The sequence below is a fragment of the Stegostoma tigrinum genome, chromosome 23, assembly GCF_030684315.1.
Source record: "Stegostoma tigrinum isolate sSteTig4 chromosome 23, sSteTig4.hap1, whole genome shotgun sequence".
Lineage (NCBI taxonomy): Eukaryota > Metazoa > Chordata > Chondrichthyes > Orectolobiformes > Stegostomatidae > Stegostoma > Stegostoma tigrinum.
The window spans coordinates 48910448-48937151 of record NC_081376.1 but is presented as its reverse complement, the minus strand read 5'-3'; the positions used below and the strand labels follow the sequence as shown (position 1 = coordinate 48937151).

At 43.5% G+C, this 26704-nt stretch overlaps 1 protein-coding gene across 2 annotated transcripts in view; it reads right to left on the bottom strand.

Moving 5' to 3' along the window:
* The window catches only part of cfap70 (cilia and flagella associated protein 70), a 91016-nt gene that overhangs the window by 49940 nt on the left and 14372 nt on the right, over nt 1-26704 (bottom strand). For both annotated transcript variants that reach the window (XM_048552364.1, XM_048552363.1), the window contains exons 8-13: nt 21040-21134; nt 20118-20223; nt 17261-17395; nt 13593-13715; nt 3234-3314; nt 339-430 (exon numbers count right to left, since the gene is read on the bottom strand). In XM_048552364.1, coding sequence (XP_048408321.1) covers nt 339-430; nt 3234-3314; nt 13593-13715; nt 17261-17395; nt 20118-20223; nt 21040-21134 — 632 coding nt within the window. The remainder of the gene's footprint in view (nt 1-338; nt 431-3233; nt 3315-13592; nt 13716-17260; nt 17396-20117; nt 20224-21039; nt 21135-26704) is intronic.

Genomic DNA, 26704 nt, shown 5'->3' with positions numbered 1-26704 from the left:
AATTTTTGGTTTCAATTTTCACAAAAGTTCAAATCACAATAAATTAAGACAGAAACCATAAATAATGTTCTCAAATACAAGACTGAGGTACTCTAGCTAGCATAACGTTGTGTGTTCTGACACGGGAGTCAGATCCACATGCATCACTATTGATATATGATACTAATTGGTTGATTGCACCTGCCGAGAACCTATCAAACTAAGATGTAATCTCACAGAATGCAGATGACGTGGAAGGAAGAAAAATATTTTATGTATTATCGCAAGTTCATCAATGAAGTATTCATTTTCACATCATTAAGAATTGTCAATATGCTCTGTTCAGACTGCAATGTTACCTTTGAACAAGTTCCTCACGGAGTCGCCTCTGCACCAAGGGTTTTGACAAAGTAAACTCCAGAACAATGTATGACCTTGCTTCTGCATATTGCTGAAATGTAAATAAATAGTTTTTGAGTTTACAAACCAATTTGTGACAGATTAAAAATAAATGGATTTTCAGAATGAAAGAAAGAGCACCAACTAATCTAATACCCACAATTAATGCATCATGCAAGTTGATACCACCAACTGGAGACAAGAACAAACTTTACGAACACCCGATTACTGTAATGGTTTGGATTCCCATACAATCAAGCATTATGCATTCATTGCTTGACATGCAGCAGACCAGCATGTCGCACACTGGAGAGCACTCTGAACAAATGTGTGCATGGAAAGGCACAATAAACAGCAGCGAGAATAGACAATGTGACATGTTGAACCTGTTCCATCATCAGTACAATCACTGCTGATCCCATGCTTTAATTCCACTTTCCATCTGCTCCCCACATTCCTTGGTTTCTTCAGAAAAGGACGTTTCTATCCCAGCTTTAAGTATTTTTGACTTGGGAGCAAGCATAACCTCTTAAAAATTCAAGAATTCACAACCTCTTGAGTGAAGTAATTGCCTCTCATCCCATTGCCAGCGGAAGTCCCCTTATCCTGAGGCTGTACCTCCATATTTTAAATTTCCCAAACAGGAGAAACAATCAGTCAATCTCACCCTATCCGGCTTCTTCAGAATTTTGTATATTACAATGAGATCACCTCTCAGTCTTCTAAATTCCAAAGAAGGTAGGCTCAATTTACTCAGACTCTCTTCATAGGGTGGCCCTCTCATCTCAGGGACCAATCTAGTCAAAGATTAGAACCCAACGACACCTTTTCTCCCTGTCTTTTTATCCTAAGATTTTAAAGTTTTTTTTCGGATAAGAAGACTGACCTTGGAGCAGCTGAGAGCCGGAGCAGAGCGGGCTGGAGGCATGGAGCATTGTGAAGTGGCTGAGGACCAGAGCCGGAGTGGAGCTGGGTCAGCTGTTGGGCTAGCTCTGGGCTGGGTGGTCAGCAGCTTGCAAGGCCAATCAGACCACATGTGGAAGCCCCTGCCCTGAGCTACTGCAATGAAATGTTTGTCTAACTGTAATATTTATCCTTTTGATTATGTCTTATTTCTAACTTATACTATCAATCACTGTGAGGTAATGCAATTTCTTTTCTTTTTATTCATCTATTTGTATCTAAGATTTGTACCTAGGTACTCTGTACCTCAGATGGTACGATGAGAGGTGACATTGCAGACTTTTCACTATACTCCTGTACTTCTGTACTTGAGTACATGTGACAATAAAGGAAGTTCCAATCCTAATTCTAAAATGTTGGAAATCAGAAAAACAGGGACCTGAAACATTGACTTCTGCTTTCTGCCAACAGATGCTGCCTCACCTGCTGATTTTTTCCAGAAACTACTGTTTTTACTATCAGTCTAGTGAACCTTCACTGTACCACTTCCAATGCAAGTATATCATTTCTTGAATATGGAGCTGCAAACCACAATTTTGCTGGGGTTAGGGAGAAGGAGGATGGAGAAGATATCTTGTTCACCAATCCAGTCTTCAGTTAGCCTTGTTGAAAACAGGTTGCCCTGCAGCAATAGTTATGAAGTTGTTGACTTGCTCACCAAACTAGCTTGTTTTCGTTCAGACGTTTTGTCACCGTGTTAGGTAACATCATCAGTGAGGCCTCCGATGAAGCAACGTTGTCCTACTCTGCTTGGGCTTTATATTCTGTCCGGTCTGTTATGGTGAGTAGTGTCATTTCCAGTTCTGTTCTGTATGGATTTGTATAGGGGGTCCAATTCTATGTTTGTTGATTGCATTATGGGGGGTTGAGAACCATGCCTCTAGGAATTCCAGTGCGTGTCTATGTTTAGCTTGGCTTACTGTGGTTATGCAGTAATATGGCAGCAGCATCAAGCCTTGAGAGCTGCTGACTTTTCTGATTTCGAGTATATCAGCATCACTATGAGCAAGTAATGGACACTGCTGGAAGGAACCCCAAGGGAGAAGGCAACATGGATACTAGACTGAGATACATCTGGGGATTTTGATCAGGGACGGGTCAGGGATACAACGGACAGCAGTGGGGGATCAGTTCAGGGCACCCCCTTCAAAGAAGGCACCCCTCTTCTTTCCCACTTTTTAATCTGAGCTTGTTGGGCTAAATATGACATTCCACTTTCCCCTGCCCACTGTGTAATAGCACAGTTCAACCAAAATTCTGCTCCTCCTAACTTGAGCCATCTACCCACTTATCATTCTCATCTCATTACCTGCATTGTTTCTCAGTCCCTCAACACCTCACATTTAAAATCTTACCCTTTTATTCACTTATTTTTAATGCACTTTTTTATTAATTCATGAGATGTGGGCATTGTTGGCTGACCAGTAATTATTGCCCATCCCTATTTGCCCTTGAAAAAGTGCCTTCTTGGACTGCTGCAGTCCACCTGCCGTACATACATCCACAATATCCTTAGGGAGGGAACAATTAAAGAACAGTGACGTATTTCCCGGTCAGGATGGTGAGTAGTTTGGAGAGCAACTTGCAGATGGTGGTGTTCCCTTGTATCTGTTGCCCTTGTCCTTCTGGGTGGAAGTGGTCATGGGTTTGGAAAATGCTATCTAAGGATCTTTGGTGAACTCCTGCAGTGCATCTTATAGATAGTACACATTGCTGCAACTGAGTGTTGGTGGTGGAAGGAGTGGATGTTTGTGGATGTGGTGCCAATCAAGTGAACTGCTAGCTGGGCAAAAGAAAGGTCCCACGCAATTTCAAAAGCACCGTGTATTCATTTTGTGACAAAAATTCATACATAGTTGTCCCTTGGTACAAGATGTGCTATTTTAACGTACCTCTCCTTCCACATTAGCTACATTTGGCACGTCTGACTCCATCACATGATCCGGCATAACTGACTTCAAATTGACTGAGTTCTACAAGTGGACAATAATAAACATTAATATTGAACAGGCAAGGAAATACAAACGTCGAAATCACAATAAAACATCCCAGACAGAAGGAAAGTGAAGACATATACTCTATCACAGCCAGGAATTGCTTTTTATCCTTTAAAGGAACTGCAGGCCCTTAATTTTAGAATCAATACTGCGTCAGGAAAATCAGATGAGTAACTCTGAAGTGTTTTGTTAAACTAGGGCAAACAAATGCCAACCAAGACGAAACTTGAACAGTATCCTGGGAAAACAGCCTTTGATGAAGTTTAAATTCAGTTTCAGCTTTGAGTATCATGGCATAGTCTATAATTATTCAAATACAAGATTTTTTTAACGGTTTGTTGTCTTCAATTTGTACTATCCGATGCCTTTGATTCAAAGCCCCCTTTTAAGGTAAAGATGATGACTGCAGCTTTTCAAAAACACAAAACTCTAGAATGGAGGGGTCTGACTTGACATGTGGAATATCAAACATTTTAGGCTTCTAGGCAAGGTTAATATACAATATTTTCATTCTAATACTGAAACTTAGTCAAACTGATGTAAATGTGAATTAGAATGATTTTACATTTGTTTGTGACAAATTTGTGCTGCACAGTTCTGAGTTTGTTTTTAATCAGATTTGTGGCCTGTGGGTGTTCCTGACTGGCCAACATTTATCTCTTGTCTCTAGTTGCCCTTGAGAAGGTGGTGGTGTGCTGCTTTCTTGCAGTCCATGCGCTGCAGAGAGACCCACAATGCCCGTAGGAAGGGAATTCCAGGATTTTGACCCAGACACAGTGAAGGAACAGTGACATATTTCCAAGTCAGAAAGGAGACCTTGCAGATAACGGTGTTCTCTTGTTTCTGCTATCCTTGTCCTTCTACACAGTAGTAGTTGGGAGTTTGGAAGTTGCTGACCAAGGATCTTTGGAGAATTCCTGAAGTGCACCTTTTGATAGTACACATTGATTTGATTGTGTACTACCTACTGCTGTTACTGAGTGCTGGTGGGGGAAGGAGTGGATGTTTGTGGATGTGGTGCTTTTCAGATGGCTGCTTTATCCTGGATATAACCAAGTTTCTTGAGTGTTGTTGGAGCTGCACCACTCCAGGCAGATGGAGAGTATTTCATCACACTCTTAATTCATGCCTTGTAGATGATGGTGGACAGGCTTCCCGGTGTCAGGAGGTGAATTAAGCACCACGGTATCTGACCCGTTCTTGTTGCCGCCATGTTCATGTGGCGAGTTCAGTTGAGTTTCTGGTCAATGGTAACCACGAGAATGGCGACAGTGGGGAGTTCAATGATGATAACACCATTGAATGTCAAGGAGCAGTGGTTAGATTCGTATGTAGACACGCTGGTGAAGGCTTGGTGGTAGGACACAGAGGGTGATGGTGGATGATGTTTTTCAGACTGGAGGCCTGTGACTAGCAGTGTTCCACAGGGATTGATGCTGGCCCACTTTTGTTTGTCATTATATAAACGAGTTGGAAGAGACTTTCGTGAGCTATAGTTAGTAACTTGCGATGACACCACAGTTGGTGGTATTGTTGGCAGTAAAGAAGGTTACACAAGATTACCAAAGGATCCTGATCAATTGGGCCAATGGGCTGAGGAGTGGCAGATGGAGTTTAATTGAGATAAATGCAAGGTATTGCATGTTGGAAAAACAAACAAGTGCAGGGCTTATACAGTTAATGGTAGAGTCCTGGGTAGTGTTGTCGAACATAGTGACCTCGGAGTTCAGGTACATAGTTCTCTGAAAGTTGCGTCACAGTTAGAACATAGAACATTACAGCACAGTACAGGCCCTTCGGCCCTCGATGTTGTGCCGACCTGTCATACCGATCTCAAGCCCATCTAACCTACACTATTCCATGTACGTCCATATGCTTATCCAATGACGACTTAAATGTACCTAAAGTTGGCGAATCCACTACTGTTGCAGGCAAAGCGTTCCATTTCCTTACTACTCTCTGAGGAAAGAAACTACCTCTGACATCTGTCCTATATCTTTCAGCCCTCAATTTAAACTATGCCCCCTCGTGCTCGCCGTCACCATCCTAGGAAAAAGGCTCTCCCTATCCACCCTATCTAACCCTCTGATTATTTTATATGTTTCAATTAAGTCACCGCTCAACCTTCTTCTCACTAATGAAAACAGCCTCAAGTCCCTCAGCCTTTCCTCCTAAGACCTTCCCTCCATACCAGGCAACATCCTAGTAAATCTCCTCTGCACCCTTTCCAAAGTTTCCGCATCCTTCTTATAATGCGGTGACCAGAACTGTACACAATACTCCAAGTGCAGCCGCACCAGAGTTTTGTACAGCTTCGCCATAAGCTCTTGATTCCGGAACTCGATCCCCCTATTAATAAAAGCTAAAACACTGTATGCCTTCTTAACAGCCCTGTCAATTTGGGTGGCAACTTTCAAGGATCTGTGTACATGGACACCCAGATCTCTCTGCTCATCTACACTACCAAGAATCTTACCATTAGCCCTGTACTTTGCCTTCTGGTTACTCCTACCAAAGTGCATCACCTCACACTTGTCTGCATTAAACTCCATTTGCCACCTCTCAGCCCAGCTCTGCAGCTTATCTATGTCTCTCTGCAACCTACAGCATCCTTCGTCACTATCCACAACTCCACCAACCTTAGTGTCGTCTGCAAATTTACTAACCCATCCTTCTACGCCCTCATCCAGGTCATTTATAAAAATGACAAACAGCAGTGGACCCAACACCGACCCTTGTGGTACACCACTAGTAACTGGTCTCCAGGATGAACATTTCCCATCAACTACCACCCTCTGTCTTCTTTCAGCAAGCCAATTTCTGATCCAAACTGCTTATCTCCCACAATTCCATTCCTCCGCATTTTGTACAATAGCCTATTGTAGGGAACCTTATCGAACGCCTTGCTGAAATCTATATACACCACATCAACCGGTTTACTCTCATCTACCTGTTTGGTCATCTTCTCAAAGAACTCAATAAGGTTTGTGAGGCACGACCTTCCCTTCACAAAACCGTGCTGACTATCCCTCATCAATTTATTTGTTTCTAGATGATCATAAATCCTATCCCTTACAACCTTTTCCAACACTTTACCAACAACTGAGGTAAGGCTCACTGGTCTATAATTACCAGGGTTGTCTCTACTCCCCTTCTTGAACAGGGGAACCACATTTGCTATCCTCCAGTCATCTGGCACTATTCCTGTAGACAATGACGAGTTAAAGATCAATGCCAAAGGCGAGGATAAATCCCATCCGGCCCAGGGGACTTATCTATCTTCACACTCTGAAGGATTTCTAATACCTCTTCCTTGTGAACCTCAATCCCACCTAGTCTAGTAGCCTGTATCTCAGTATTCTCCTCGACAACATTGTCGATTTCTAGAGTGAATATTGTTGAAAAATATTCATTTAGCGCTTCCCCTATCTCATCTGACTCCACACACAACTTACCACTACTATTCTTGATTGGGCCTAATCTTACTTTCGTCATTCTTTTATTCCTTAAATACTATAGAAAGCCTTAGGGTTTACCCTGATCCTATCCGCCAACAACTTCTCATGTCTCCTCCTGGCTCTTCTGAGCTCTCTCTTTAGGTCTTTCCTGGCTACCTCGTAGCCCTCAAGTGCCCTAACTGAGCCTTCACATCTCATCCTAACATAAGCCTTCTTCTTCCTCTTGACCAGAGATTCCACCTCCTTCGTAAACCATGGCTCCCGCACTCTACAGCTTCCTCCCTGCCTGACAGGTACATACTTATCTAGGACACACAGGAGTTTTTCCTTGAATAAGCTCCACATTTCTAATGTGCCCATCCCCTGCAGTTTCCTTCCCCATCCTAGGCTCCCTAAATCTTGCCTAATCTCATCGTAATTGCCTTTCCCCCAGCTATAACTCTTGCCCAGTGGTATACACCTATCCTTTTGCATCACTAAAGTAAACATGACAGAATTGTGATCGCTATCACCAAAGTGCTCAGGGTGGCTAAGAAGGCATGCATGCCTTCATTGGTCAGAGCATTGTGCATAGGAGTTGGGACATCATATTGTGCTGTACAAGACCAGAAACGGTATAGAAAAAATTTGAGGATGTTGCCAAGACTGCAGGGTTTGAGTTATAAGGAGAGGTTATATGGAGAGGGGACCTCATTGAAGTTTACAAAATCATGAAGGGCATTGATAAGGTGAAAAGCCAAGGTCTTTTTCCAAGGGTGGAGAGTCCAAAACCAGAGGGCAAAATTTAAGGGTGAGAGGGAATAGTTTTACGAAGGATTTAAGGGGCAACACTTTCACGCAGAGGGTGATGCGTGTACAGAATCAGTTGCCAGAGGAAGTGGTAGAATTACAACATTTAAAAGACATTTGTACAGGTTTACGAATAGGAAAGGTTCAGAGGGATATAGATCAAATGCAGGCAAATGGGACCAATTATATTTGGAATACCTGGTCAGCATAGACAGGTTGGATTAAAGGGTCTGCTTCCCTGCTGTATGGCTCTATGACTATGACTCTCTTGGAGATGGTAACTTGTGTGATGAGAATGTAACTTGCCACTTGTCAGCACAAGTCTGGAAATTGTCCAGATGTTGTTGCACTTGAACATAGACTGCTTCAATATCTGAGGAGTTGTGAATGGTGCTAAACATTGTGCAATCATTGACGAACATCCCTACTTCTGATCTTATAAAGGAAGAAGGTCACTTGATGAAGTAAGTGAAGATGGTTGGGCCTAAGACATTACCATGAGAAACTCCTGCAGAGATGTCCTGGAGCTAAGAATGAATAACCTCCAACAACCGATGTACCAGGTATGACTCCAACCATTAAAGATTTTGTCCCCTCGATTCCAGTTTTTGCTAGGACTCCTTAATACTACACTTGGTCAAGTGTGGCCACAATGTCAAGGGCTGTCACTCTCACATCACTTCTGAAATTCAGCTCGTTTGACCATTTTTGAACCAAGGCTGCAATGAGGTCAGCAGCTGAGTGGCCCTGGCGGAACTCAAACCCAAGTGACAATGAGTAGGTTATTGCTGTTTGATAGCACTGTTAGTTATACCTTCCATCACTTTACTGATGATTGTTAGTAATCTCAACTGGCGGGGTTGGATGTGTCCGACCTTTCGTGTACAGGGCAAAAGTGGGCAATTGACCATATTGTCAGGTCAATGTGTTGTACCAGTGTTGGAAGAGCTTGGCTAGGTGAGTGGCGAGTTTGGTACAATGGAATGTTGTCAGGGCCCATAGCCTTTGCAGTATCCAGTGCCTCCAACTATTTTTTGATATCACATGGGGTGAAACAAATTGGTATCTGTGGTGCTGGGGACCACTGGAGGAAGTTCAGATGGATCATGTACTTGGCAGTTCTGGCTGAAGATTGCTATGAATGCTTTAGCCTTATCTTTTACACTGATATGCTGGGCTCTCTCATAATTGAGAATGGGAATATTTGTGGAACCAACATTCACAACTGGATGTGGCAGGATTGCAGATCTTAGATTTGATCCAATAGTAGTGGGATCGCTTTGCTTTGTCTATCACGTACTGCTTATGCTGTTTGGTACTCAACTTGTCATGCCTGGTAGCCTCACCAGGTCGACACCTAATTTTTAGGTACTCCTGGTGTTGCACCTGACATGCCCTCCTGCATTCTTCACTTAACCAGGGTTGATTGCCTGGCTTGATGGTGATGATTGAATTTTTTTATTATTCATTCAGAGGATGAGGGTGTTGCTGACCAAGCAGCATTTCTTACCCATCCCTAATTGCCCAGAGGGCAGTTTGGAGTCAACCACATTGCTGTGCATCTGGAGTCACATGTAGGCCATAACAGGTAAGGTTGGCAGTTTCCTTCCCTAAAGGACATTAGTGAACCAGATCGTTTTCCCAACAATAGACAATGGGTTCATGGTCATCATTAGAATGGGGGCCATGAGGTTGCGTATTGTGCTGGAGTACATTTCTACCACTGTTGATGGCCCACAGCACCTCATGGATGCACAGTCTTGAGTTGGTAGATCTGTTTGCAGTCTGTCCCATTCAGCACGGTGATAGTGCCACACAACATGATAGAGGGTATTCTCAATGTGAGAGCAAGACTTTGCCTCTATAATGACTGCATGGTGCTTGATCTTAATAATACCATCATAGACAGATGCATCTGCAGCTAGCAAATTGGTAAGGATAAGGTCAAGAATGTTTTTCTCTCTTGTTGGCTCCCTCAGTTCTTGCCGCAGACCCAGTCTGGCAACTTTAGGACCTGACCAGCTTGATCAGTAGCGCTGCTGCCAAACCACTCTTGATGGCTGACATTGAAGTCTCCCCACCAAGACTACATTTTCTACCCTTGTCACCCTCAGTGGTTCCTCCAAGTGTTAATCAACACTGAGGAATAATGACTCATCAGCCAAGGGAGGATGGTGTCCTTCTGACTGTGCTGACACCTCTGCTTGTCAGTGGGACAAAACATATCCAGGGATGGTGATGGTGGTGTCTATGAAATTGTACAATATTATTTTGTGAGCATGATTATGTCAGGCTGCTGCTTGACTAGTCTGTGAGACAGCTTTCCCGATTTTGGCACTAGCTCCCAGATGATAGTGAAGAGGGCTTGGCAGAGTTGGCAGGGCTGTTTTTGCTTTTGTCATTTCCAGTACCTATGGTCAATGCCTGGTTGTCCATCGGTTTCATTTCTTTATTGAGGCATCATTCACAATTGATACAACCGAATGTCTTAGTACACCATTTCTGAGGGCACCTGACTGTCACCCACATTGCTTTGAGAATGGAGACATATGTAGGCCAGACCAGGTGAGGATGGCAGATTTCCTTTCTTGAAGGGCATTAGTGAGCCAGATGGGTTTTTCCTGACAATCTTAATTCCAGATACTTTTTAACCAAATTTTACCATCTGCCATGGCGGGATTCAAACCCTGTGTCCCCAGAACATTAGCTGAGTTTCTGGATTAATAGTCTTGCTATAATACCACTAGGCCATCGCCTTGTATAAAAGAAGGCTGAATTTGTGATTAAGGTTTCAGTGCAGATGAATTTTCACTATTGTTTAATTTTAATACCTACCCCATGAGACACTAGGGCAAGAAGAAATTTGGATCCAAATTATCTTACTGTCAAGGAAGCAAAGGGGTTGATTTTTTTGGATACAGATACATAGATTTAGATTTATATGTAGAGGACATAGTGAAGTAATTTACAGCAAATTAACAGTCATGATACAGCTTTTGGATGTATATCAATAATGAGCAAGAAAGCTGTCAGTTGCAGGAAGAAACCAACAGATTGGTCACGTAACCAGAAAAGTGACAATGGAGTTCAATCCAGAGACAGGTTAGGTAATGCATCTTGAGAGGGCAACCAATGCAAGGGAGCGCATAATAAATTGCAGGATTCTGGAAAAGAGTGGAAGAACATAAAAAGGACCTCGGACTGCATGTTCACAGATTCCAGAAGGTAAGAGCATCAATAGATAAGGTTGCTCAGAAGACATACACTTACGTGAGGAATAAGAGAATGATCAAAGAAAGAGTAGGGCCGATCAGGGATAGCATAGGGAACTTGTGTGTGGAGCCTGAGGAGGTAGGGGAAGCCCTAAATGAGTTTTTTGCTTCTGTCTTTACAAAAGAAACGAACTTTGTAGTGAATGAAACCTTTGAAGAGCAGGTGTGCATGCTGGAATGGATAGAGATAGACGAAGCTGATGTGCTGAAAATTTTGTCAAACATTAAGATTGACAAGTTGCCAGGCCCGGATCAGATTTGTCCTCGGCTGCTTTGGGAAGCGAGAAATGCAATTGCTTCGCCACTTGCGAAGATCTTTGCATCCTCGCTCTCCACTGGAGTCGTACCTGAGGACTGGAGAGAGGCAAATGTAATTCCTCTCTTCAAGAAAGGAAATAGGGAAATCCCCGGCAATTATAGACCGGTAAGTCTCACGTCTGTCGTCTGCAAGGTGTTAGAAAGGATTCTGAGGGATAAGATTTATGACCATCTGGAAGAGCATGGCTTGATCAAATACAGTCAACACGGCTTTGTGAGGGGTAGGTCATGCCTTACAAACCTTATCGAGTTTTTTGAGGATGTGACTAGAAAAGTTGATGAGGGTCGAGCTGTGGATGTGGTGTATATGGACTTCAGTAAGGCATTTGATAAGGTTCCCCATGGTAGGCTCATTCAGAAGGACAGGAGGAATGGGATACAGGGGAACTTAGCTGCTTGGATACAGAATTGGCTGGCCAACAGAAGACAGCGAGTGGTAGTAGAAGGAAAATATTCTGTCTGGAAGTCAGTGGTGAGTGGTGTTCCACAGGGCTCTGTCCTTGGGCCTCTACTGTTTGTAATTTTTATTAATGACTTGGACGAGGGAATTGAAGGATGGGTCAGCAAGTTTGCAGACGACACAAAGGTCGGAGGTGTCGTTGACAGTGTAGAGGGCTGTTGTAGGCTGCAGCGGGACACTGACAGGATGCAGAGATGGGCTGAGAGGTGGCAGATGGAGTTCAACCTGGATAAATGCGAGGTGATGCATTTTGGAAGGTCGAATTTGAAAGCTGAGTACAGGATTAAGGATAGGATTCTTGGCAACGTGGAGGAACAGAGGGATCTTGGTGTGCAGATACATAGATCCCTTAAAATGGCCACCCAAGTGGACAGGGTTGTTAAGAAAGCATATGGTGTTTTGGCTTTCATTAACAGGGGGATTGAGTTTAAGAGTCGTGAGATCTTGTTGCAGCTCTATAAAACTTTGGTTAGACCGCACTTGGAATACTGCGTCCAGTTCTGGGCGCCCTATTATAGGAAAGATGTGGATGCTTTGGAGAGGGTTCAGAGGAGGTTTACCAGGATGCTGCCTGGACTGGAGGGCTTATCTTATGAAGAGAGGTTGACTGAGCTCGGTCTCTTTTCATTGGAGAAAAGGAGGAGGAGAGGGGACCTAATTGAGGTCTACAAGACAATGAGAGGCATAGATAGAGTTGGTAGCCAGAGACTATTTCCCAGGGCAGAAATGGCTAGCACGAGGGGTCATAGTTTTAAGCTGGTTGGTGGAAAGTATAGAGGGGATGTCAGAGGCAGGTTCTTTACGCAGAGAGTTGTGAGAGCATGGAATGCGTTGCCAGCAGCAGTTGTGGAAGCAAGGTCATTGGGGTCATTTAAGAGACTGCTGGACATGTATATGGTCACAGAAATTTGAGGGTGCATACATGAGGATCAATGGTCGGCACAACATAGTGGGCTGAAGGGCCTGTTCTGTGCTGTACTGTTCTATGATATATCTATGATATGGGATCCTTTCCTTTTGTGGCTGAGGCACAGAATATAAAAGGAGAAAGTTTATCTCAGTTTCTTTTGGAACATCATTACCCACAGTCAGGGAACATGCATGGACTTCTTGTGTCTGCATTACGGATTGCATTATAGAGGGTTCAGAGGAGATTTATAAAGTGCCAGAGATAGAGATTACTTACAACGGGAAAAGACTGGATATAGATCCAAGGTTAAAATAGTATCAGAGATAATGGGAACTGCAGATGCTGGAGAATTAATGAAGGGTCTAGGCCCGAAACGTCAGCTTTTGTGCTCCTGAGATGCTGCTTGGCCTGCTGTGTTCATCCAGCCTCACATTTTATTATCTTATAGATCCAAGGTTATTTTCTTTAGGAGAGGTAGCTGAAGGCAGATTTAATTAACGTGTACAAAAATATGAGGTGCTGAGAAAGAGGAGCAGAGAGGTTATTAACCAGGAGCAAAGAATTCAAGTAATTGGCACAAGGATAAGAAGGAGATTGGGGAATTGTTTATGCCCAGAGTTTAGTTTGCTGCCTAAAAGAGTAGTGGAAGCAGAAATTCTTTTGCATTAAAATAAAATGGAGATGTGCTAGTGCTGTAATCTACAATGTTATGGACCAACAGTTGAAAAGTGAGATTTGGCTAGAAAGTGGCTTATCCATTGACACAGACATTATGGACCAAGCTGCCATGCCATCAATTTTCTATAAACTCTTATAAGGGCTCCAGTATTAAAGTATGAATCCCCTACAATGTATATCAGGTGAAAAGAACAAGCAGTAACACAGCACAATCAAACTAATGATGGGGAGGATGAAAATTAGCATTGCACAATGGATGAGGATAATAAACAGCATCAATGGCTTTGGGCCAGTGAAGACACTGTTCACTTTGAGTGAAACATAGACTTGTGACAATAATGCAAGATTTGGCAATGACATGAATCATACCTTCTTATGTATTTCCTTCGGTGCTTTATCATCTTTAATCTTATTCAAGGGATTTTTGGCATGTGAAGCTGCACCCTTCAATCCACCTGGAATACCAGAACCTTCCCGGTTCTTACGTTTTGTCTGAATCATTCACAATAAATACATTAATGAGAGAGGTTATGTCATAAGAAAATATAAATTAAGATGGAATATAAAAGCTTCTTTCTAAAACTTGAATGTTTTCTGAAAATTTACTGAAGTGATCAGCATTTTTTTAACTGGCTTTAACTTAGAAGTGATACCTTTAAATTTCTCATCATATTCATTTCTCCACTGTCTTTTTTCTTGTTTATATCACACATAAAATTCTTACCCAGGATGATAGGGTGAAAAAGGGTTTGGCATGGTCTACCACAAACTGCAAACAAAGCTAGATTGATTGTTAATTTTCCAAATGAGGATAATAGAATTTAGCCAGCCAAAGACATTTGGAATGTGGGCCAAATGACAAACTGTGTTGAGGGATTAATTAGCCCAAGTCAATACAGTGTGGAGCTGGAGGAACACAGCAGGTCAGGCAGCATCAGACGAGCAGGAGAATCAACATTTCATGTAAGGACTGTTCATCAGGATTGGGAAGGGAGCTGGGAAATAACTAGAGGGAGGAGGGTGGGGCTGGAGGCAGGTAGGTGGAATGGCAATTGGTGGTTGCAGGTAGGAGCAGTGGAGATTGGTCAGTGGGAAAGGTGGGGTGGATAGGTGGAGAAGAAATAGACAGGTTCTGTCAGGTCAAGGAGACAGGGATGAGAGGGAGGGTTGGACATGCAATGATGCTGGAGGTGGGAAGATTTTGAAACGGGTGAATTCTGCGTTCAGACTATCGGGCTGTAGGCTCCCGACGTGGAATATAAGGTGTTGTTCCTCCACTTTGCATGTGGCAAGTAGCCTATTCCTGTTTCTGTCTTGCTTTTCTTACTTTTGTCATCAGTCCTCACTATTGTTACGAATGCCTTGTGCCTACTTTTCAGTTAATTTACTCAATTTTATACCACCAGTATCTAAATATTAGATCCAACTAATTAGTTAAGGTGCACTTTTAAATGTCACACCTGCCGCAGAGGAGGCCCTCACAACTTTAAAACAGAGGTCATGGCATCAATCTCTATTACTGAAATATTCATTCAGTAATGAGGGTGATGACCATTCAAACATAAAAATTGGGAAGACGAGGAGGTCTTTTGGCCCGTCAAAATCATTCTACCATTCAATAACTTCATGGCTGATCTGATTGTGGCCTGTACTCCACATTCTTATATAGCCTCAACAACCATTGAATCCTTGTTAGACAAGTATCTATCCATCTCTGCCTTAAAAATATTCAATGACCTCACCTTCGCCACTTTGTGGGAAAGGGAGTGCTAAAGCCTCCACTATCCTTTGAGAGAAAAAAATTTTTCTCATCCTTATTTCAAATGGAATACCTTTTTTAAACAAAAATAATTGTGTTCCCTAGTTCTAGTCTGTCTCACAAGGAATCAGTCTTTAAGCACACACGCTTTCAAATCCCCTCAAAACATGGTGTTTCAATAAGATCACCTCTAATTCGTCTAAATCCTAATGGATACAGAACCAGCCTCTTCAACCTTTGTTCATAAGACAACTCACTCCCACCCTTAGTATTAGCTGAGTAAACGGTCTCTGAAATGCGTCTAACACATTTATGTCCATCCTCAATTAAGATTATAACTGTACATTTTACTCCATTATCATTGCACCAAAACATTTCTGCTTTTATGTTCCAATCCTCTTGCAATAAGCTACAATATTCATTTTGCCTTCTTAATCCCTTGTCATACTTGTATAATTACTTCTTCAATATGTATAACAAGACACCTAGATCTTTCTGTAGCTCAGAGTTCTGCAATCTCTCCCTATTTAAGTAATGTGGTACTTTTCTGTTCTCCGATGAAAATGGACATGTGCACATTTTCATAATCATACTCCATCTGACACATTTTTACAAATCACTTACTTATGCAAATGCATTTGTAGAGTCCTTACATCATCTTCACAACTTAATTTCCTAGATATTTTTTGCATCATTAGCTAATTTAGCAACTGTACACTCAGTCCCTTGATTCAAAAGACATTGCATTGCTGGATGTATCATTTTTCAGAGGAATTATATGCAAGCTGTACTCTCAGGCCAGCATTAAAGAATCCATAGCATTTTTGAAGAAGAGAGATGGATTTCTCCAAGTGTTCTCACCAATCCCTAAGCTAATTCAAGAAAATGTATTTTATTCTGCCCAAAAGATTTATAGTTTGAAAATTAACTTCAATGTTTTCTTAGATTCCAACATTAACTGTGCTTCAGGAAGATTTTTGTGACATTACAAGAGCATAAAAGACACTATATAAGTAAAACTGCATTCTTTTCCCAGTCCACAATTCTGAAATATTCCCATTTATTGAGCAACTATGTCTGGGGGTCATGAAAGGCATTATTGAAATAAAGTCCTTTTGGTTTTCTGTAATCAGGCATATTCAGTAACATATATCTCTCAGAAATTCTTGCAATGTAAACTTGTAAAATGACATGAGCACTTACAAAGTCACTTTCCAGATATTGAACCATAATGATTTTTTGCATGTGAGGAGCACAGTTTATTATCTATCCGATGGCTCTGATGTCAGCAAGGTAAACATTGAATACATTTGAGGAGGTAATGGGCAGATTTTCAATTAGTAATGGGGAGTGGGCAGAAAAGTAGAGTTGATGCCGAGATGAGATTATCCACGACATTATTAAATGGCAAAGGGCTGAATTACCTAATCCTACTCACAGTTCTTATGGTAAGCCTTGGCGCTGTCCAGATGTTGAGCCATTTCAGTGCTAATGGAAAAGCTTAAAGAGCTTATGGTGAAGGAAAGTCAAAGTTTGGGTTCGTAATCAGATGACAAGTAATTGGGTTTGTGGGTTCCTGCCATAGTCTTTCTTGTGAATGACAATGCTAATTCTGAAAGCATAGATCTAGGGGTGCATAGGGAGGAATACCCCACAAGATATTGCAGTCTGGACTGCAGGATTTGCTTGCTTTCTTTCTTTCTCCTCCACCACTCTGCTTGAGGTTTGGGTTGTTCTTCATATTGCAGGAGCTATTGGAACAGGTGCCATCAGCATTCAAACGTTGGGTTGGAATTAGTAACTGGATTGTATTGCAAAGGTTGGAGATTATTCAGTTGGTGGCAGGGGCCACAAATCCTGAGTCATGATGACTGGGAGGTCTAAACCAACAACTGGGGATCAGGTTGGGAGTGGAGTCAATTGACAGAAGGAGGCTTGGGAGCAGCAATTATCTCTTTTAATGTATTGGTTCTTCCAGCGCCACATTCCAGTAAATTACTGACCTTCCATTTTTGCAAGTAATGGCTGGTCAGGTTTCCTGGAAAACATTCAAAGGCCTCAAGATAAACCTATCTTCGAGATTTTTTTCTGAAAATAAGTATTCAGGCCAATATTCACATATGCAAAAGTCTAATACCTGTTTCAGACAGAGAAAGGGCACATCTCTTGTTTTGTCCTTACCTAATATGATGAGCAAAAATGTATACAGTGTGTTCTTGACTCATAATCTACATTGATATTCTTTCCCAATTACAGAATATGACTGCATCAATGTTACCTTTTCAATTATATCAAACTCATTGAAAGGGAAGATTGGATATGCTCCTCGAATCCGCTTCACTCCTGGATACAATAATGGAGCCATATTAGCATATGCTACACCATGGAATGAGACAGGTCCTTCTTCTTCTGTCTGCAAATAAAAATGAGCAGATCACTGCAAAATTTCCACAGAAAAATTAAAATAGAACCTATTTTCATGCTACACTTGGTCCTTTTACTCTGTGATCAATGTCAATTTTTGGATCCAAGCAGGTCAATGAGACAAAAATCGAAACACTTCTCTTTGTAGATGGAGTTTATTAACTACACAGTCTTACAGTTCCTTCCACACACCAGTCCCACCTGTCTCCTTTTCTATATCCCTCTTTTGGCCTTTCTCTGCAGACAAAAATTTTAGGAAGATTTTAGCCCTCTGACGGCTAATCAGGCATATCCATGATTGGCAGATTCTCTTCCATTGGGTGGATGGGAAGGTGTAGATTACATCCATCTTCCTTCTTCTTTTGTCTTTCTTGCTGATTAGTCAGACTCAAAGGTGACTGTACCACACTCAATATAGCATCTCTAGACATCATAATCTATGGCCTGCACTACCCACCTGTGATGGCCTTTGCAGCACTCAGAGAGACCCCATCAGGGAGTCCTTGAAACATTTATTTGAAGGGCCTGCTGTGCTGCTTATGAATGGTCACCTCTCCATATAGCCTGATATTGGAATGGGAACTGTTGTCCATCTCGGCAGAATGACCCACCCAATACATTTAGCTTTGCAGGATGAATGCTTTGATGCTGTGGATGTTCTGTTTCAAGCACATCAGTGTTTGTGATGAGGTGCTGCCGGCACATTACAATTACACCACCATCTCCATTTTTAAGATCCTTCATGGGATGTGGTCTTTGCTGAGTAGGTCAACATTCATTACCCATTCTCTTCTCTTGAATGGATTTTTCTGCTATCTTACACACCAGGTCTGTTTGCTTTAAAAATATGAAGCACTTCACTTAGGTAACTCATAGGCCAGAATGGACACTAGAAATGAAAACCTTACTGTTATTATAGATTCTTAATATGGTAAGTAGTTATATAGGTGATTAAGTTACTTGGTTAATTCATTGACTGGATTGCTCTCCTGGCCCACAGTCAGACCTACAAGGTATAGCTACGTATTTATCAGAGGCCCACAGTTAGTTGGGTCTGCAACATATAACAAGACATTTTTTCAAGGGGTCACCAGTCTTTAAACCAAAAAAGCAATGTAATGAAAATCGAAATCCTGCATCAACCTGCACCCCCAGAAGAATACAGACCACCAAGCATTATCATTGAGGGAACCAAGCTGAATGCTGTCAAGCAATTACATGCTGTGATATGTCATCACATTTGATGCCACTATACACTCAGTTGGCTGGTCAGCTGGTTTGTGATAGAGAGTGATACCAACAGTATGTCTTCAAATTCTGCACCGGCTGAGGTCACCATGAAGACATGCTTTCTCAATCTCACCCCTCACCTGAGGCAGAGTTACTGTCTGGCTAAACACATCACCAGTTGTCTCTCCCTAATGGGTCCTCTGAGAAAATGACAACATTCATATTCACATGGAAGTGGACAATAGGCTTTCTAAAACAAACTCATTTGGCAGGCACTGCAAACACGCAACCACCACCTTAAAGCACAAACCATACTCTTATCGTATAAAGCTACAGTCCTCACCACACTTCTATGTAGCTCCAAGTCACGGTGCTGTACTGCTTTACCTTCTGTAGCACATCTGTCACCAGTAGTCTTGCCAGTGACATCCACATCCCACGAAAGTATAAATTAAGATGTTTAATTATCTGATCATTTCATGGAAAAATGTAATCAATTTCATGATTTATTACATTTTTTGGTAACAGCCTACATTTTCTGAACATTGGCTGTAGTGTATAGTTGGAAAATTTAATCAAAATTTATTTTGCAGATTCATTGCTACCTACATATAATTTGTATTTTTGAATCCAATATGTATATCCAGTCATAAGTGACAAGAAACTTAAGAGACAGGGCAAGAGAACACATTTTTCTGTGATATAAAATACAGAAATAAAGTTATTTTGACAAAATATTCAGTGTGTTGTGCTCTTACAATTATTTAAAAAACATTCTCAGTACAGAAATGGTACAGAAATCTGGCCTATAAGTTAAATAATTGTAGTTCTTTGTATTACCTAAGCAAAAGGACCCAGTATGTGTGATTTTGCAAAGAAATCCCTACAATGGAACGGAATGGGCAATAATCCCAGGAATGTATGAGCAGGCTGATATCCTTTCTCCACAGTAAAATTTAAATGATCTAAATTGATATTTTAGGAGTATACTAAAATGAAAAACTGTGGCGTACATAACTAAATACAGCCATTGATAGGTATGTGCTGCAAGCAACTTGTGGATGACTGAAACAATCATAAGATGTTTTGTGGTGAGCAATGAGGTATAAATGGAAAATATCATTAGGCTGCTTTGAATGTCATTTTGTAACAGCCTAGTTCCAAGAAATCATGCTGTAGACTAGGAATGCAGATTTTACAGCTGGTTAATTTCCCAGGCTAGATGGCACTGGAGAATGCTCAGAACAGTTTAAAGTCAAGCCCTAATTTTTTACAGTCGTGCAACATCACAAGCGATGTGGATGCCCTAGGATCTAGGATGTAACTAAAATAGGAAGGATGAGCAGATATTTTCCAATGGGTAATCATTACATAAGACAGCCATACTAAGTTTATACGAGTGGTATGTTGGATAATAAAGACAGCCTCTCAATGTTCTCCTTCCCCCTTTCTCAATAAACTTCTGTAAATAAATTACTGACCTTTTCAATTTTGCTGGTTTTTCCTCCTGCCTTAGTTGGAAGGGCTAACGGTATACGCTTTATCTCCACAGGGATGTACATGGATTCAGCTATGTACTTCTGCAGTCTGAAAGAAATTGATTTTCATAAATCAAGAAAAAGATTCCTCTTAGATATTCAATTTGTCATTTTCTCCTCTCTTTTACCCCGTGAGTAACCAACCCAGAGCAGATGAATCTCCTGATGAAACCCTCTCTGATGAAGGGTCTAGGCCCAAAACATCAGCTTTTGTGCTTCTAAGATGCTGCTTGGCCTGCTGTGTTCATCCAGCTACACACTTTGTTATCTCAGATGAATCTCCTCCTCCATTTTAGCAACACAATTTAAAAACAGTTTGTTCCACAGAACAGCCAAAGGTTTAGGATTAGGATTAGGATCTTATTGCTAATAGAGTACTGAAAGGGTGACAGAAAGGCAGCGAAAAGAAACATAAAGTGAGGGAATGGGAGACTAATGATCACAATATTAGCTTTAGACTACTTATCAGAAATTATAAGGAACAATCAAAAGTGCAGGTAATCACCTGGAAAAAGGCAAATTTTAGTCAGGCAAAAGACACTGACATGGGTAGATTGGAAACACAGAGAGGGTTTTTCCCAAGCACCGAATATTGTGGACATTGGGGTTAAAGTTGGAAGTTTGGCTGGCAAAGAGCTTCTCAATGTCGAGAGCAAAAAGACCCATTTTTTAACTATGTTTTGTTCTCTGAACTTGTCTGCAATTCCATAAATTAATTCCATATAGGTTTTCATGGCTACCATAAAGTAGGCTTTTAATCTATCAGTTTGGGCCAGATTAATTTCACAGTCCACAAATAACATAAAAACACTGCTGATCTCAATTCCAGGAATTGAGATTATGGTTATCGATTTACGGTTGCTACCTTATCAAAGCCTCAGGCTCCATAAAACAGCGTCTCTCTATGTTCCATGTGACATGCTTCTTGTCACCTTCTGCCTCTGTCCTAAATGCCAAATCCTGAAAAATAGAGACAAATAATCCCACATGTTTCTCTTGTTGCACATAGACTATCTCTCTATATGCAATAGTATATCTAAATAGAATGCCCACCGCACAAACTGTTCAAACTTAAATTGAACAGTGGTCCATATCAAGTAGATTGGAATATCCATTTGCTATTATCAGGGGCGTTAATTCCTGTTGAAAGCAAATTAAGCAGTTCAAGCAGTTGTATGTGCCTCATTAAAACGCGACTATCTGTCATTTCAGGCATCTCAGTTACTTTCAGTTCAAGCAGTTGTATGTGCCTCATTAAAACGCGACTATCTGTCATTTCAGGCACCTCAGTTACTTTCAGTTCAAGCAGTTGTATGTGCCTCATTAAAACGCGACTATCTGTCATTTCAGGCACCTCAGTTACTTTCAGTTCAAGCAGTTCTATGTGCCTCATTAAAATGCGACTATCTGTCATTTCAGGCACCTCAGTTACTTTCAGTCACCTGATTGATGTTTATAAATGACAAAGATAAGGCTTGGCTTGTTTAATTCTCCCTGTAAATAGTTTTCATTTACTCCTGTCAGTGTGAGCAGCTTTCAAATGGCTCCTGGATGGTGGTGGGGAAATCGGTGCCAGGTTGGGTGGGGAAGAGCAAGTGGAGGAGCTACTGCTCCACTGACTGCTAATGAAGCAATTAAATCATCTCTAACTTTAACAAAGCAAATTGGCTGTCTGCATCAGTAGTTTGACAGCCAAACTGCTGCATTTTCATAACAAGAACTGCTCTTACATGCATATGAATATTTTTTCTTGCCATTACTAAATCACTGGTGGTACGTTTCCACATAAGTAACCACCACCAGTAAATCACGCGTTCTCCAGTTGATTAAGTTACGTGCAAAACCCGTCAAGAGCAATGCAGACCATCAAAGGTGAGCAAGACGTAGGAAATATACTAAATCAAATAGAGTTGGAAGAGGAGATAAAGCACTCTACTCCTTGTCATGCCCACCGTGCTCTCTAAAAGCATTGGAAGTATTACTAGACTCTGCATGCTGCCCCTCCAAGGACGCCTGGGCACAGCACACTGCTTCTCAGGCCACCTTGGGAAGTTTCCATGGCTGTGGAAATGTTTCAGGAAGTTTTCCAAATGGATGTCCACTATTTCTCCTACCTAATTTCCACATCCTAGCCTGTCACCATTGGAGCCAAGAAAGGGGTCATAAGTTTCCTAAATTAAACTAGTCCCATTTGCCTATATTTGACCCATATTTTTTAAAGCTTCCCTATTCATGTACCTGTCCAGATATCTTTCAAATTTTGTAACTGCCCCTACATCTACCACTTCCTCTGGCAGTTCATCCCATATACTAACCACTCACTGTGTGAAAATGTTGCCCCTTTTAAATCTTTCTCTTCTCACCTTAAAAGTATGCCATCTAGTTTTTAAACTCCTCTACCCTAGAGAAAAGACCTTTGCTATTCACCTTATCTATGCCCCACATGATTTTATAAACCTCTATAAGGACACCCCTCAACCTCCTACGTTCCAGTGAGAAAAGTTCCAGCCTATCCTTATAACTCAAAGCCTCCAGGCCTGGCAACATCCTTTTGAATCTTTTCTGAACTATCTCTAGTTTAATAATATCCCTCCAATACCACGGTGACTAGGACTGTACACTGTACTCCAAAAGTGGCTTCACCAACATGCTGCACAACTGTAACCTGCCGTCCCAACTCCTATACTCAACGGTTTTGAGCAATGAAGGTAAGTGTGCTGAACGCCTTCTTAACTACCCTGTTTACCTGTGATGCAACTTTCAAAGAAGTATGTATCAGAACACCTAGGTCTCTCTGTTTGACAGCACCATCTAGGGCTCTACAATTAACGATATAACTTCTGCCCTTAGTTCATCTCACCAAAATCTAATACATCAATCTATAATATTTCTTGGAGTGCTTAAGTTTTGAAGCATCCTGGAAAAATGGACTTACTTCAAACTTTATGATAATATCTGGAGTAGTTTCTTTAAAGGTGATCATTGAAAGGTCACTGTGGATAAAGTAGGGGTTATGATAACCAGAGTGCTCTCACACACAATTGAACGGGATATTGGAGATTTTTTAGTAAGGCTTCAAAGAAATCGCTTGACTGGTGATAACTGTTAACTGGTGATAACTGTTGTGCACACCTGTTTGAACAGTAACAAAAACAAGAAATTTCTGGAAAAAGTCAAACATGTCTGGCAGCATTTGTGAGAACAGAGCAGAGTTAACGTTTTGAATCTGGTGACTCTTCATCAGAACATCTGTTGGCTGGAAAGTACTTTGACATCTGCAATTAGGCAACAAGAAGTCTGTGAGAAAGCGTTGCACAGCTGATCGCTCCTCTCTAAAAAAAACTTAAGGGTGAAACTACTATCAGAGATAATGGGAACTGCAGATGCTGGAGATTCCAAGATAATAAAATGTGAGGCTGGATGAACACAGCAGGCCAAGCAGCATCTCAGGAGCACAAAAGCTGACGTTTCGGGCCTAGACCCTTCATCAGAGAGGGGGATGGGGGGAGGGAACTGGAATAAATAGGGAGAGAGGGGGAGGCGGACCGAAGATGGAGAGTAAAGAAGATAGGTGGAGAGGAGAGTATAGGTGGGGAGGTAGGGAGGGGATAGGTCAGTCCAGGGAAGACGGACAGGTCAAGGAGGTGGGATGAGGTTAGTAGGTAGCTGGGGGTGCGGCTTGGGGTGGGAGGAAGGGATGGGTGAGAGGAAGAACCGGTTAGGGAGGCAGAGACAGGTTGGACTGGTTTTGGGATGCAGTGGGTGGGGGGGAAGAGCTGGGCTGGTTGTGTGGTGCAGTGGGGGGAGGGGATGAACTGGGCTGGTTTAGGGATGCAGTAGGGGAAGGGGAGATTTTGAAACTGGTGAAGTCCACATTGATACCATATGGCTGCAGGGTTCCCAGGCGGAATATGAGTTGCTGTTCCTGCAACCTTCGGGTGGCATCATTGTGGCAGTGCAGGAGGCCCATGATGGACATGTCATCAAGAGAATGGGAGGGGGAGTGGAAATGGTTTGCGACTGGGAGGTGCAGTTGTTTGTTGCGAACTGAGCGGAGGTGTTCTGCAAAGCGGTCCCCAAGCCTCCGCTTGGTTTCCCCAATGTAGAGGAAGCCGCACCGGGTACAGTGGATGCAGTATACCACATTGGCAGATGTGCAGGTGAACCTCAGCTTAATGTGGAATGTCATCTTGGGGCCTGGGATGGGGGTGAGGGAGGAGGTGTGGGGACAAGTGTAGCATTTCCTGCGGTTGCAGGGGAAGGTGCCGGGTGTGGTGGGGTTGGAGGGCAGTGTGGAGCGAACAAGGGAGTCACGGAGAGAGTGGTCTCTCCGGAAAGCAGACAGGGGAGGGGATGGAAAAATGTCTTGGGTGGTGGGGTCGGATTGTAAATGGCGGAAGTGTCGGAGGATAATGCGTTGTATCCGGAGGTTGGTAGGGTGGTGTGTGAGAACGAGGGGGATCCTCTTGGGGCGGTTGTGGCGGGGGCGGGGTGTGAGGGATGTGTCGCGGGAAATGCGGGAGACGCGGTCAAGGGCGTTCTCGATCACCGTGGGGGGAAAGTTGCGGTCCTTAAAGAACTTGGACATCTGGGATGTGCGGGAGTGGAATGTCTTATCGTGGGAGCAGATGCGGCGGAGGCGGAGGAATTGGGAATAGGGGATGGAATTTTTGCAGGAGGGTGGGTGGGAGGAGGTGTATTCTAGGTAGCTGTGGGAGTCGGTGGGCTTGAAATGGACATCAGTTACAAGCTGGTTGCCTGAGATGGAGACTGAGAGGTCCAGGAAGGTGAGGGATGTGCTGGAGATGGCCCAGGTGAACTGAAGGTTGGGGTGGAAGGTGTTGGTGAAGTGAATGAACTGTTCGAGCTCCTCTGGGGAGCAAGAGGCGGCGCCGATACAGTCATCAATGTACCGGAGGAAGAGGTGGGGTTTGGGGCCTGTGTAGGTGCGGAAGAGGGACTGTTCCACGTAACCTACAAAGAGGCAGGCATAGCTGGGGCCCATGCGGGTGCCCATGGCCACCCCCTTAGTCTGTAGGAAGTGGGAGGAGTCAAAAGAGAAGTTGTTGAGTGTGAGGACGAGTTCAGCTAGGCGGATGAGAGTGTCGGTGGAGGGGGCCTGGTCGGGCCTGCGGGACAGGAAGAAGCGGAGGGCCTTGAGGCCATCTCCATGCGGAATGCAGGTGTACAGGGACTGGACGTCCATGGTGAATATGAGGTGTTGGGGGCCAGGGAATTGGAAGTCCTGGAGGAGGTGGAGGGCGTGGGTGGTGTCACGGACGTAGGTGGGGAGTTCCTGGACCAAAGGGGAGAAAATGGAGTCCAGATAGGTGGAGATGAGTTCGGTGGGGCAGGAGCAGGCTGAGACGATGGGTCGACCAGGGCAGGCAGGTTTGTGGATTTTGGGAAGGAGATAGAAACGGGCCATGCGGGGTTGGGGAACAATGAGGTTGGAGGCTGTGGGTGGGAGGTCCCCTGAGGTGATGAGGTCGTGAATGGTGTTGGAGATGATGGTTTGGTGCTCGGGTGTGGGGTCATGATCGAGGAGGCGGTAGGAGGTGGTGTCGGAGAGTTGGCATCTGGCCTCGGCGATGTAGAGGTCAGTGCGCCATACTACCACTGCGCCACCCTTGTCTGCGGGTATGATGGTGAGGTTGGGGTTGGAGCGGAGGGAGTGGAGGGCTGCCGTTCTGCGCAGGAGAGGTTGGAGTGGGTGAGAGGGGTGGAGAGGTTGAGGCGGTTAATGTCTCGACGGCAGTTGGAGATGAAGAGGTCGAGGGAGGGTAGGAGGCCTGGGGGTGTTGTCCAGGAGGAGGACTTGTGTTGGAAGCGGGTGAAGGGGTCAGTGGAGGGAGGGTTGGGTTCCCGGTTGAAGAAGTAGGCATGGAGGCGAAGACAGCGGAAAAACTGCTCTATGTCCGACCGTGACTGGTATTCGTTGATGTGTGGTTGTAGGGAGACAAAGGTGAGCCCCTTGCTAAGGACTGACCGTTCGTCCTCAGTCAGTGGGAGGTCTGGGGGTTGGTGAAGATTCGGCAGGGCTCAGGGTGGCTGTCTCCTCTGGGGTTGCAGGCTGTGGAGGTTGTGGGCGGAGCGATGAGGTCGTCGGCCGTGGGCGGGGTTCCATCGGCCGTGGGCGGGGTTCCGTCGGCGTCGACCGTGGGCGGGGTTGCGTCGGCGTCGACCGTGGGCGGGGTTGCCTCGGCGGTGGGAGGATCGGGGTGGGCGGCAGCAGCTGAGGTGAGGGTGGTGTGTGGGCTGTAGTACCTGGACGTGGAGGTGGTGACTGCAGCAGCGGTTCCGGAAGTTCTGTGGCCGGCGGAGGCGGATGTGACTTCATCGGTGGGGTCTTTGGCCGTGTCCTCATGGTCAATGGCGGCGGGTGCATGGTGGGGGAGGGGCAGGGACAGAGTCGGGATTTGGGAGGCGCAGGAATCCTCTTGTGGGTGGCAGGGGCCAGTGAGTTTGTTGTACTTACGATTTTTGGTGTCCCGCATTTCCCGCGACACATCCCTCACACCCCGCCCCCG